This window comes from Cygnus atratus, chromosome 14 (assembly GCF_013377495.2).
Source record: "Cygnus atratus isolate AKBS03 ecotype Queensland, Australia chromosome 14, CAtr_DNAZoo_HiC_assembly, whole genome shotgun sequence".
NCBI lineage: Eukaryota > Metazoa > Chordata > Aves > Anseriformes > Anatidae > Cygnus > Cygnus atratus.
In genome coordinates this window covers 2,273,187-2,286,062 of record NC_066375.1, presented here as the reverse complement: position 1 = coordinate 2,286,062, position 12,876 = coordinate 2,273,187, and the positions used below count along the sequence as shown (strand labels likewise).

The 12,876-nt window shown below is 42.7% G+C and overlaps 1 protein-coding gene across 4 annotated transcripts in view; it reads right to left on the bottom strand.

Annotated features, from left to right (window-relative positions):
- Window positions 1-12,876, bottom strand: part of RAPGEF6 (Rap guanine nucleotide exchange factor 6) — a 125,185-nt gene that overhangs the window by 46,258 nt on the left and 66,051 nt on the right. For all 4 annotated transcript variants that reach the window (XM_035560761.2, XM_035560757.2, XM_035560760.2 and 1 more), the window contains exon 7: window positions 4,339-4,470. In XM_035560761.2, the coding sequence (XP_035416654.1) occupies window positions 4,339-4,470 (132 nt within the window). The remainder of the gene's footprint in view (window positions 1-4,338; window positions 4,471-12,876) is intronic.

Below are 12,876 nucleotides of genomic sequence, written 5' to 3'. Positions count from 1 at the left end.
CACCACTGCAGATTTTGCCAGTTAACGTGTTTAAGGAGACAGATGCCCTATACACTGGTTTGGGAGCTAAAGATGTAAGAAGCAGCCTTCAAAACGTTTTGGTGATAATGACACATATTCCACTACAGTGTGTCAGAAACATACACTGACAGACAAAAGTATTAAATACACCACATGAAGGATTTCCTGTTCTGTGATAACTCCGCATGATACAGTATTTTAGTGCTCGCAACTCCCGACACAGCCTGCTATTAAGAGCTTGTTTCCTTGTTTTTTCTCCCCCTTTCCTTCCCTTCACGTCAATTCTTTCATGGGAACAGTGTCCAAGACTTCTTACAGAATTGATAGAGAAATCCTTAGTAAAGGACACTCCCTGATGCATATTTTATAGATAATCCATTTTAATATCAAATCCTTAACCACAGCCAGAATTATTGCTGGGCAATAACGGTGCTGCCCACAAGTAATATATATTGCCAAAGTGACAAATGAGAGATGACAGAAAAAGAGAGAGAAAAGAACCACTACGCAGACCACTGGCAGAACTAAACAGATAAGGAAAAATAGATGAGAATTTGTCAGTCAGTAGGAGAACAGCTTTGCAAGCCATCGATAAAGGCAACGAATTCATTACACTGTAAGGGAGACCATGCCCACCGACATCTAGCAATACAACCTGGACAACCTGCGTTACTATTGCCAGTCTCCTTAAAGCCTACTCCATGAAAGAGTAAAGGAAAGTGTTTGCTCTGTGCAGTACCTGCAGGATGACTTTTCCCTGAGGATACCTGTTACGAGTCAAAGGGGCTGTTTGCAGAAGTTATAATCCCTCATTTCAACTGTTACACGCATAACTACACAGCCTCCCCTAATTCTATCTAAGCACCCAGCTTGGAGGCTGAGCATATTGTCAGAAATGAGATGCAGGAAAAGAAAAAAACGTATATGCAAATTAAATTTAAGCTGTTCTAAAAATTGTACGAAAAAACTTTTAAATATACATATACACACAAATATATACATCCAACAAAAGGTCTGCAGTCTGACAAAAAGACCTGCTTCGCAGTATTCCAAGCAAGCTGGAATTTGCAATATACACATTTGGACATTTTACCACATAAAGACTGAAGGCAGACAGGGAGCAGTAATGGTACAGGAGAAGGGAGAAAATATCTTCATAAATTTATTTTCATAAGCAACTAAGGGTTTAATACAATATGTTCACAGCAGTGCTTACAGGCAGAACTCATTTTCTGCCGATCTCACCTTCAGCTTTACATTCATTTCCTGTTTAACATCCTGAACTGAGATGCAGCTGGAACAAGTGAAACCTCGTTTCAACACTATCAATGAATAAAGTGTACACAGATGAGCTGAAAACCTTTCCAAATCTCAATACAAAATGTTTCATTCTTTGGCTCCAATCAGTTTCCTATTCTGGAATTATGCTTGCACTATTTACTGTAAAAATTAATGTTAAGATGTCATTAATTCAAAAGGTCACATCAAGACTACATTAATAAATATTATTCAAAAAATACTGTTCCTTTGCTGACAGTAATGATAGTCCTAGAGAGTTTGGCATGCAATAGATACGAAACCGACTGCAAAAGCAAAGCAACATTTTCCAGTTTATGACAAGCTGTATTTTAAGCTACCAAAAATATTTTCAGCTACTAAGCCAGTACACTACAAATTGTTGTGAATATCAGGGAGCTTCTCCACCTTCATAATACCATAATGAATCCTGGAGAGAACTTTTTTTTTTAAACCCTTCTTTCTGATTTCAAAATCTGCCTATATTGATGTGTCATTGCACATAATGCTGAATTAAATGCTGTGCCATGACTTTATCACACAACATGCAGTTGAAAGTGGGTAACAAACAATAGGGGACGAATCCCAAACTAACTGTTAATGTTACTGCGATAAATCACGGTGAAATACCCAGCATTCTTGACAGCTTACTATTTGCACGTTACACATAGGACAAGATATGAAAAATGCTTTAAAAACTTAACAGGGGAAAACATAGCTTTTTCTTTTTCCCCCCCATGACATGTCTGTTGCACGTCTTATCTTCATCCACGGTGTTTATCAAATGCTTGATTCTCCAGTGCTGTCTTTAGAAATTAATGACACTGCAGCTAGATCACGTATTGCTGTGATCGTCTTTGAAGATCTCGCGTGAGTCTGACAGTGGTGACCTGCCTCAGACTGACTCAGAATTCTCACCAGAATTTACAGAGATCTGTGCTCCCTACAAGCTGCAAAAATAGATGGGTGAATGTCATTGAAAAGGAGATTCCTACTGAAAGGTCCTCACTCCTTCCAGTTAGTATAAAATCTGCACTTATTTTCACATTAACTAATTTCTAACTCCTCCAGAGACATTTCACCACTGTTTATGTTATAGGGCAGATAAATATGCTACTCCATTATTTCTTTTATTTATGTAATTCTTATTTGTTTAACAATTATGATCTTTTGGCATTTTCTGAAGAATAGGCATGCAACATTTCAAATGCATTTAACCACACATGACAAAGTATTCACTCATTACTGGAATGATATTTTCTTCATTAATAATATATTTCAAGTGCTTTTTACTTACAACAATCTTTCCAAACCACTCAGGTAGACAGGCAGACAGAAGACGGTCAGGAAAATCGCCCATCAGCCTCAATATATAGATGTTAGGGTACAATACCCAGACTAGTTCTGTTGATTTTGACTAATTATTTTGAGTCAACAGACTTGATTCCAAGAGAAAAAAAAATTCAAGCTGTAGAATAAAATCTTCCTACGCTGCTGCTCAGAAATCAAAGGTGCATTTTGAAACCATCATCTACGATGCAAGCTATTGCTGCCCCAGCTGGCAGTGAGCAAATCTAAAGATAACAGATTAACAGTCTAGTCTCTCTATATTTTTGTCCTACTTGATGCTCTAAAAGGATTTTTGCTTCTAATGTTTTATCTTTAAAGTTAACTATGAATGCTTTGCTGTAAATAAGATACAACACCAACCTCTGTTTCTGGTGTGGAAACAGTACCCGAACAGTACCCATGAAAAGGGAACAGGTGTCAAAGATCCAGTTACACCTACATAATGCTAAATAGTTGCTAAAGATTTGATATTGTAGTTAGTTTTCAGCTTAAAAGTGGAATAGCTGTGCAGTTACCAAGACAAACCCAAGATGACCACCCTCATCAACCAGAATGAAAGACACCCATGAACCTAGCTCTGCGATTTGACACGAGGCAGTAGCTCTTGTTCTTTTATAGACAACACACCTAAGTTATCTCTGGATTTTCCTCAACTTCTATTCACAACAAGCAACACTGGAATTTCTACAATCAGTTGGTGCAGAGAGCAGGTTTATGGCCATGCTTCTGTTTGCAGAACAGGACATCTTATTGACAACAAACACAGATAATCAAGGAAGGAAGTATTTGACAGGCACAAACTGTTTCATGAAATTTGTACCATAGTCCAGCACATATTAAATGTGACTTTTAAAAGCAACAGCACACTTGTTGGTATATAAAGATGTGAAAAGTATCTCCCCGTGCAGCGCTTCACCTCTCCCAGCTGGGGAGGTGGCACCTCACCCCAGCGACACAGGCATGAGCAGCAGCAGCAGGAAGGGGAGCCGCAGGTAAACAGCCACTGTTTTGCTTACGGAATGTTCAACTCCAATTTCCTTCCTTCCAGAAAAAAATTAATAGGAGCAAGACATTCTCAATATTAACAAGACTAGTCAAAACCAAAGCCTAAGTCTTTGTTACATGTGATAAGGCAAGAAATGAACTGGAACCAAATTCTTTCCATGTGTAAGTCCAATGCTAAATGGTATAAAGATTTACTACATTTATTTATTTTACTGCAACTCCACTCATTTTTCACTATAATTTATCATCTGTATAAACTGTGATTAACCAGCATTTAATAAAACTATAATGAAGTTAAACACTGACACTGATGTTCACCTGCAAACACTGTAATTGCCACCCTCTTCTAGTCACCATCACCTAGCTCAGTGCTAACAACACTCACGGCAAGGGAAAACACGGAATGAATTGCCATCAGAAGCAGAATATGCAGGTATCATTACAGATACACTTTTACAAATTCTGTGCAACAGCTTCTGACACATCCTGCCAGCCAACAGCAAAAATAACAAACAAACTTAGGAAGTGGAAGCCTGACCTCGTGTTTTCTGATAAACAGCCGACACCACAGCAGCACAAAATGTTACCCAGAGCAATTAGGAAGGGCAAAATGCAATTTCCAGCTGGGGGAGGAGAAGAAAAAATAAGAAACAAATGCAATTTTACCTGATAGATATCAGACAGGCTGCTGCTCCCAGAATCACTGGCAATGCTACATCCAGACTGGCTTGAAGGGACGTGAGTCACCTGAGGATGAGGATTGTCTGTAAGATGCATCTTGGTAAGATCAGCTGGAAGCTGCAAGTAAAATGGATTTGGGGAAAGGCAGGGAAAAAAAAAGAGAGAGAGACATAAATCAGATTTGTTGACAAAGTTATCTGTAAAACCTTTGTTACCTATTTGAACATTCACTTGTGCGTTGACATGTATTTTGAGAAAATGTTAATTTAGACTAAGCTTGCCCAATCATACTTCTCATCTTATATAACTGATAATGATTCATCTTTCTATGAAGCAAAGGTCTAGCTTCTTTACAGCTCGCTGATACACACCAACAGAATTAGGAGCCCATAAGATAACCATGAGACAGTGCCAGCCAAATAGCTTACAACTTTACCATTAGCTTATCCTGCAATCCAATATGGAGCTGGATACCTGTTCAAAAATGCAAGCCTTTAATTCAAGAATAGCCCTAGAAAACATCAATATACAACAAAGAGTTAAGTAATCTAAAACAAAGTTTTGGTCTATAAACTGCCTTTTTTTTTTTTCATGACGGTGAGTACAAAGCAGGGATATTATGTATTTCTGGTACACGCAAATACAATAGTGCTTCTATTTTACCTATCCATAAATGAACATGCATATAAATACGTAAACACATTGTACTGTATACATATACATTATTTGGTTTATGCTCAACTGAATGAAAAGAATTGTTTATATTGTATTCCTTTAAAAAAACGTTCTTATACAGAAAAAAAATCTGAATTACTCTGGCAGCATCAACTATCACGATCAAAGGGAAAAGGGGAAAAGGCTGCTTCTGTAAAACAAACGAAATTCCACACGGAAGCGTCAGCCACTAGATAAAATATTCAGTTCTACTAATTAAAGGACAGCATTGTACAATTGTTGTTGATCCAATATCATCCTTATAAATGGCGACTTTTAAGTAAGAGGAGCACTTTATTAAACACTTGTTCACAGATTTGTTTGGAACCATGACTGGTGCTGTAGGTCTCAGCCCAAAACAAAAGGCTGAGAGAGGCCTCTGAGACACACACCATAATTTTGGTTTTCAGAATTGTCATGAAGACCATGGGGGATGTTGTGACATCTGTCATCCCCAAGTACATTCCCAGTGCCAATCGTCACTCAAACCTGAAAACACAAAAAGGCTACAAAACTAGTTTTCAATATGCTAATATCTACAACAGTCCTGTTTTGAATGCATCTTAATTTCAAAAAGTGCAAGCTATTTGTCCTTCAAATCAGTACTTTTACATCCACATGTATTTGGAAAAGGAGACATTTGTTTAAAAGGTTTGAAAAGAAAAACATTGCTAAACTTTTATAAACTCCATTTAAAAACAACACAAAAACCCACTCCAAGCGGTAGATATAAAGCAGCAAACTTCATGCAAGCACAAAGGAAACACAACACTTTGAGGACTATGTTTAGCCACCAAAAAGTTTTAGAGACTGAAAAAATCTATTTTCAGGACTCGAGAACAGAAAAAAGGTCACAGCGCTCAGCTGACGAAACCCAGTGCGGCGGGGCAAGGAGCACTCGTCACGCCAGCACACGCGGGAGGAGCTGACGTACGCCGCGATGTGACCTCTCCAGCAACCGGCAGCGGCACGGAAGCGAAGCGGGACAAGCTGAGAATTAATTTTAGCTGGGAGTGCCAGCTGGCCTCACCTGAAACCCAGGGGGTACTTCTTACACCGCACGTTTTTGTGCCACAATTGGAAAAGCACCATCCATCTCTTGCTAACGGACGGGCGGCAGCAGGCATTAGGCTGCCTCCCCAAAGCTCCCCGAGCCGTGGGCATCAGCTAAGGCACCGAGGAGGCCACAGTGTGGGCAGAGGCTGCTCCCCTGGACCTCCTCAGGACACTGCCTCCACTCATGCCACAGGCAGATGCTGCCCCGCTGCTGGCCTGGAAGGATGCAAAGTGCCCAGGAGCGAGGTCAGTGTGTCGCCTACCAGGGAGGAGGAAAGGCAGCAGCAAGCCAGCCCGTGACGAGGCAGGGCTGCTGGCAGGCACCGACCTGCTGGAGGTTGGCATAAATGAGAAACCCAGGAGTTTTAGGAAGTGGCGGAACGAATCAGCCTGGGTGGATTCACTGCCCCTACCTCAATGTGACCATGGTTTTGCTGTGTGCTCCTCAGGGGTCCCCGTCCTCACCATCTCCCTGCTCCGACAGCCGGACGCAGCGCAGCTTCTGCCAGCGGTCTGTCCAGCCACGCACGGGCTCTGGTAGCACCACTTGACACCAGGCAGTTTAAATTAAACTATCTATCCAGATTCCTAATGATTTACAAACTTCCAATACGGCTCAAGCAGCACTGCCCCAGCAGTCCGTCTTCTCTAACTCTGTGTACAATTTAAGATCCTTGTGACAAAGGCCGTTTTATACAGCAAGGCTGAGAGCGACTGCTGGACCAAAACGCAGCTCTCACAGTGAGAAGAGAGTTGTGCATGGAATTTGTCTGTACTTTTCATAAATACACGCTGAAGACTAGCTCAAACCACCAGCACCGTTCCCCAAGGAGTATTTTTGATCAAGGCATTAATCACTTATAACTGATCTCCGTTCCCCCGGCCAGCACCGCCATCAGCTCCCATTGCTTACACAGTACACGGGCGTCTGTGATGCTCCTGCTGGACTTCGCAATGTGACTGTAAAAGACATTTCGTGCAGGTTAATGTAAGGAAACGCTGCCATATCTCTTTAAATCGGAGAGAGATATAAGGTTTATTTGAGACGAGTGACCTTTAAAGTGCTGCTTGCCACTCTGCTCAATCTCCCAAAATAAATCACAGCTTCTGTCTTTTGTATGTCATTTTTATTACCCAAACCGATTGTTCTTTCCTCCAGAGCTCGCTAAGCAGCAATACGGGGATCGGATGTGTTTGTACCAACATGACAGCGGGCGCAGGAAGGACTCGTGGATGTGGTAATGAAGTTGCTCAAAGTGCTTTAAAATTGTCTGAACTACTGGCAAAAAGCATTCACTTATTCAACTATGATCTCCACATGGGAGAAGCTTAGAAGCTTATTCCAAATGCATCAGTAACTTGAAAAATTATGTTATGGAAACAAGGTCAAAACAGCAACATTCACCTATGTCCACATCAGAAACTTTCAGAAGCGGTGTGTACATATCCCCGGTACCTTCTGGCTAGTCGTGTGCCACAGTACCCGCAGGCAGGAAAACCCTGAATATCTGTGAAACTCTCAAGAACGATGGTTTAGAAAATAGATTATTCACATACCACTTGAGCTAATAACAATCACCATCCGCCTTCTACCCCAAGAAATTACAGCGTGGAACCCAAATCTGAGCTGCTGGCACAGCCAGTCCTGCCACAGACGCCCCGCACATCTCTGAGCCTGACCTTTCCCAGCAAGGGACATTTAGCACAACCCCCCCACTGAAACGGCATCCTGCGGCTCCGAGCTGCAGGGAGAGGAAGCGAGGAGACCAGAAGTGGAGGAGACCAGAAGTCACAGCCCACACAGCCACCTCCAGCTCTGCCCTCCCACGGGGCCAGGAAAGTACAGCCAGTGACGGCGCTCCAGAAGAACTGAACCAACGGGGCAGTTTTTAAGACATTGCAAGCAGCGTATGCGAGCTGCTGAGAAGGAAATAAACACTGAGTCCTTCAGAAGCCCGTGCCAACGGCAGCGTGTTTTGCCACACGGGCTCGGAGGCGACAGCAGGCTGGGCTTCTTCTCCCTGAGAATCTGCGAAGGAGGCTTCTGGCGGGTTCCTGTCCTTGGGCATCCTTGTAAAAAGGATGGTCCTGGGGGAAAGTGTGGAGAAACCCACTGATGTCAAGGGCAACGGACAAAACCCAGGGAGGTTGCGTGGGGAGAGACAGGATTGAAACGGGAACGGAGGAACCAGGAGGGGACAGGGACCCGACAGCACCCACCACTGCGTGAGGTGTCCTGGGGCAACGGCTCCATGGTGCCATGTGTGACACTGGGGGACCGGCAACAGAGCTATGTGGACCTATACAGATGCTCACTGGTTTGCTAAAATCAAGCTGAAAATGGTTGAAAATTAAAGAAGAATGAAAGAATTGGTGAGAACCTAGTAATACAACATAAAAGCTACAAGTGTCAGTCATGAGCAACTTTAACAGCCAGTAACTTTGTCCAAAAAGAAAAATCCCACACAAGAACAACCCTATATATCCCGTAATCTGCTTCAGAATTATTCATCTCCTAATAAACCATTCAAAACACGTGCTGCATTTCAACCACTTTGTTTATTGTGAGCAGTATGAAAGAGAGAAGAAGTAAGGAGCACCCCACGGACCGCAGCGACCCCGCACTGCGCCCGAGGGCGAAGGTTCGGTGGGCTGGTGCTCCCTGGAGCCCAGCTCTGCCTTCTCGCTTTTCAACAAGGTATACTTCCAAAGGCATACTTTTTATGTTTAAACAGGCAAGGCAGGGCATCTTGATCTAATACAGAATTATCAACTTCCTCAGCCTCGTTTGATGACGAGGGCAGAGGCTCGTTTGATACGTGATGATTTCTCCCAGGACTGCTGAGGTTCCCGACAGCCCCAGCCAAGAGCCACGGCGTTGTTGCACCAGCCAGGCCCAGAGACGCTGCGCTTCGGCTAGAAATGGAGTCACCTACCTCACACAACATGGAATCACGCCTACACACCCCAACCAGACACCAGACATTAGAGAAAATTGCATATTCCTTCCTGTACAGCAGGCACCACCCAGCAAAGCCTCACCGGCTGTGTTTTTACAGAGAGGCTTTTGCAGTATTACATTCACTAACAGGGAACTCCCCAGGGAAAAAAAAATGTGTTGGCAATTCCATTCCCCACCCAAAATACTCCTTAGACTTCTCAAAATCTACCAGCTACTGACCGAAGACGACACAACAGCAGCAAGAAAAATAACCTACGTGGAGAAGCAGTGCGTTCAATGGACTTGGTTTCAGTTCTTTACACAATCAATGACACCAAGCGTTGTGTACATCATGGGACAGTGGACATTTGGATATTTCTGGTCTTACCAGTAAAACGACCCATTTCCATCCCATCTCAAAGTTGAGATACTTCATGCGATTGCTTGGTGTATGAACTGGGGCCTTCATCTCTAAGATTCATTTAGCCCTATGTATTCCTCTGACAAAGTGCTAACATAAGAGGCAACATTTGTCAGCAGTGGAAGGAGAAGAGCCATTAAGACCATATGCATGCGTGTATATATACAGACATTGCAAAAATCCCTATATTATTTTGTGTGACAGATCACTTACGTCTACAATTGCATTTTAAATGGCAGCAATGCTCTGTAGCACGCCTTGTGCACTTGGCAGCACACACGCAAGGCACACATCCTCTTCTGCATCTTTCTTGCACAAACTTCTCGACAGAAAGGCTGAATCACATAGACACCTCCTAAAATGTTACAAGTCTTCGGCTGTTCTGGGGCATATCTACTCACACATTACAGTACAATACTGTCAGCCACAGTAACTATTTTTTATTAAGAATTAGGCCACTGTCAATCGATTAAGTAGTTGTCACATCCAAGTTTTTACTTTGTGCATCTTCCTGAAAAGTTTACTTGAGCTTACTTTGCCAAAGTAAAACAATAATTTCAACATAAAAACTACAAAGCAAAAAGCGTGCTTTAATTGCTATACCTCGGAAAATGTTGCTTCTCTGTTTCTAGTTCAACTTCTAGGAATGGAGAAGTACTACCCTAAAAAGAACCACAAATTAAAAAAAAATATGATTGAAGCGAAACCCACATATCAATTCAATTCCAGATTTTCCAAAACTATGAGGTTACAGCTCTATCTTGTAAAAAGACAAAAAGAATTAGTTCTGACAGAAGTAATACCACCCCAGATTTACAAAGGCACAGTACTTTTCCTCCACTGCCACCAAACGCTTTGCAGCAATTTGACGACACTGAATTTTTACACGTACAAATTTCCACTTTGTTTTCCAGCTATCCAGCGCCGTACTGAGCTGCATCTCCCTTCATCGCATTTGAAAGTATTTTGTTTTCCAGACATCCAGTCTGAGGTGTCTGATAGCCAAAGATGCAGGCAAGACAGCAAAAACTACTGGGGTGTTTGTGTTTGAACAAGGATTTCCAACTAAAATTCATTTTCTAAATGAGTCTTTGTAATTAATTTAGTTTCACATTAATATTTATATCCATACCTATGGTCACACAGGCTATACAAGTGATCTGCCAACTTTCTCCAAGTCTCATGTCTGTAATTTTTAAATTAATTGGAGAACAAATTCCGACGTACGCTGTATTTCACAAGCTAGCAGACCACTTCTACAGCCCCGAGTGCAGTGCGTCTGCAGTGACATTCACTTCCTACGTAAACACCATTTACTCTCAGCAGTGAAGTCACACAGAATACTTGGGAATTAAATTAAAAGCTAATTTTGGTATGGCAGATTTTAAGGCCGCACATGCCCTGTACAACAGAACAAATTACGGGATCTTTTATGAGATGGCCACCAATCCACTCTCCAGAAGCACGCTGAAGATGAATGTTAGCCTGAGGATAAACTTCCCTTTACGTGCTCCCAAGGAAGGCTCTGCCTAAAAATTAAGGCTATAGAAAGTCATTGCAGAGCTTATACAGAGAGAAAGCAGACATAATTTGTAAGTTACTACTGGGCAGAAGTTAACACGTAGGGGGGTAAAGTGAGAGTTTTGTCCCTCTGTTCCCCATTCTTTACAGGGAAAGGGCTGAGAGCCTCCTTCAGAGCAGGGCTCCACGCTCCGCACGCTGCAGTTCCTGGGGGGCTGACATCAGAGTCTGCTGGTACCTGTCCTCCTGAAAAGCTGCTTCTGTGAGTTTGCTCTGCAAGTTTGGAAAATAAGTAACAGCATCTCCTGAAACAGTTTGAGTAACCTTAAAACACAGGTTGGAAGGGCGTATACAAAAAAATGGCAAAATAGCCTTGAAAAGAAGGACAAAGGACCTATGAATTATCTTTTGCTACATGTAAAAGAAGCCTCATCCATCGTGTTTCATGCTGCATTAAGTGGCACGCTTATGAAACGTGTTCAGAAACATCCTGCAGCGAGGGCACTGACCAAAGGACTCACCCCAGAAAAGAACTGCTACAGGAAGCACAGTCTCTGTAAAATTCTCCTGCTGTATAGCATCCATTAAAAATGGAAAATACTGGAAGAAAAAACTGACAGTAAGGAAGTAAAAGTTTCAGCTTGCCCTTTATTTGATACTCCTTGATAGCAAAGTGTTTCACCAGTTCTCCGAGGTCGCTGTCTCTGAGCTCACCACGGATCGATCCCGGCTGGTCACAGGACAAGCACCAGCCTCAGACACAGAGGGAACACACTGTCCTTCTACAGGCTGCGTAAGCAAATCTTCTGTCCTTGGTTTCACAGGCTGTCAGCAACCTTATACCTTATTTTCTTTTTCTGAAGTTCCCTGAAACATTGCCAGCTCGAGGAATATCCAGAAACAGGGCGCTGATTCCCACAGAACAGCCCCAGACGAGCTGCGCGGCCCCGCATCGCACGCACCCATCACCCAGCGCGCGGTGCAGCACCCACCTCTCCCCTGCACCCCTATGCTGCCTAGCAATCCCAATTTTAAGGCACACATTTATTATTTTGCTTATCGTTTGTGATTTTCCATTAAAAGGTTTTCACTGTTTTAAGTTGGAACCCATTAACACACCCTTAGGGCATTAACTGTGATTGCACTCGGTAACCCCTGAGATTTAGGAAATGCTCCCACTTGAGCTCCATCACAGCCAAGTGTTTCAAGGGCAGCAATTTCCCTTTCTTGGCTGATGCAGAAAGTTCAGGCTGTTACAACCTGCCAGTTAAAAAAAGCCTCCTTCCATCCCTTCTCATGCCTTTTTTTTCATTGATGCCCTTGACTCAAAGTCTTTCGTAGAGTTACCATTAGAACGAAATAGTTCTGCCCACATTTCTTCATTTTCATTCCCATTTGCACTTCCAGTCTTTGGATATCCATCACCGAAGTTTGCCATTTGTCCTCACCGCTGAAAGCTAAGACATAAGACTACGAGCAGCCTTGGCTAAATAACTACTGCAGAAAAACTGTGACAAGAGCCACCAATGCGATGAGTTGCGTTCCTCCCACATCACAGTCATCACAACCCAAATCTGGTTATTTTAAACGCCTTGTGATCAAAGACTCGATCACGTTAAATAAGCTCCATATAGAAAAAACTCCCTGGAACTGGCAACCAGCTTCCCTTGGTCCATACCTGCTTTGAAGCAGCAGCTGACTGGCTCTGGCCAGCACCAGAGCACCGCTCTGGATTTCTGGTAGGCACAGGTACTTCTGTAATTTCTCTGTTCAGATGCCTTGCTAGCTGTACCATCAGTAAAACACCGTTTTCTAGCATTTTATTCGCCAGCTATTTTGGTGGTCTCACTTAGTGCCTGCAATTCAATAA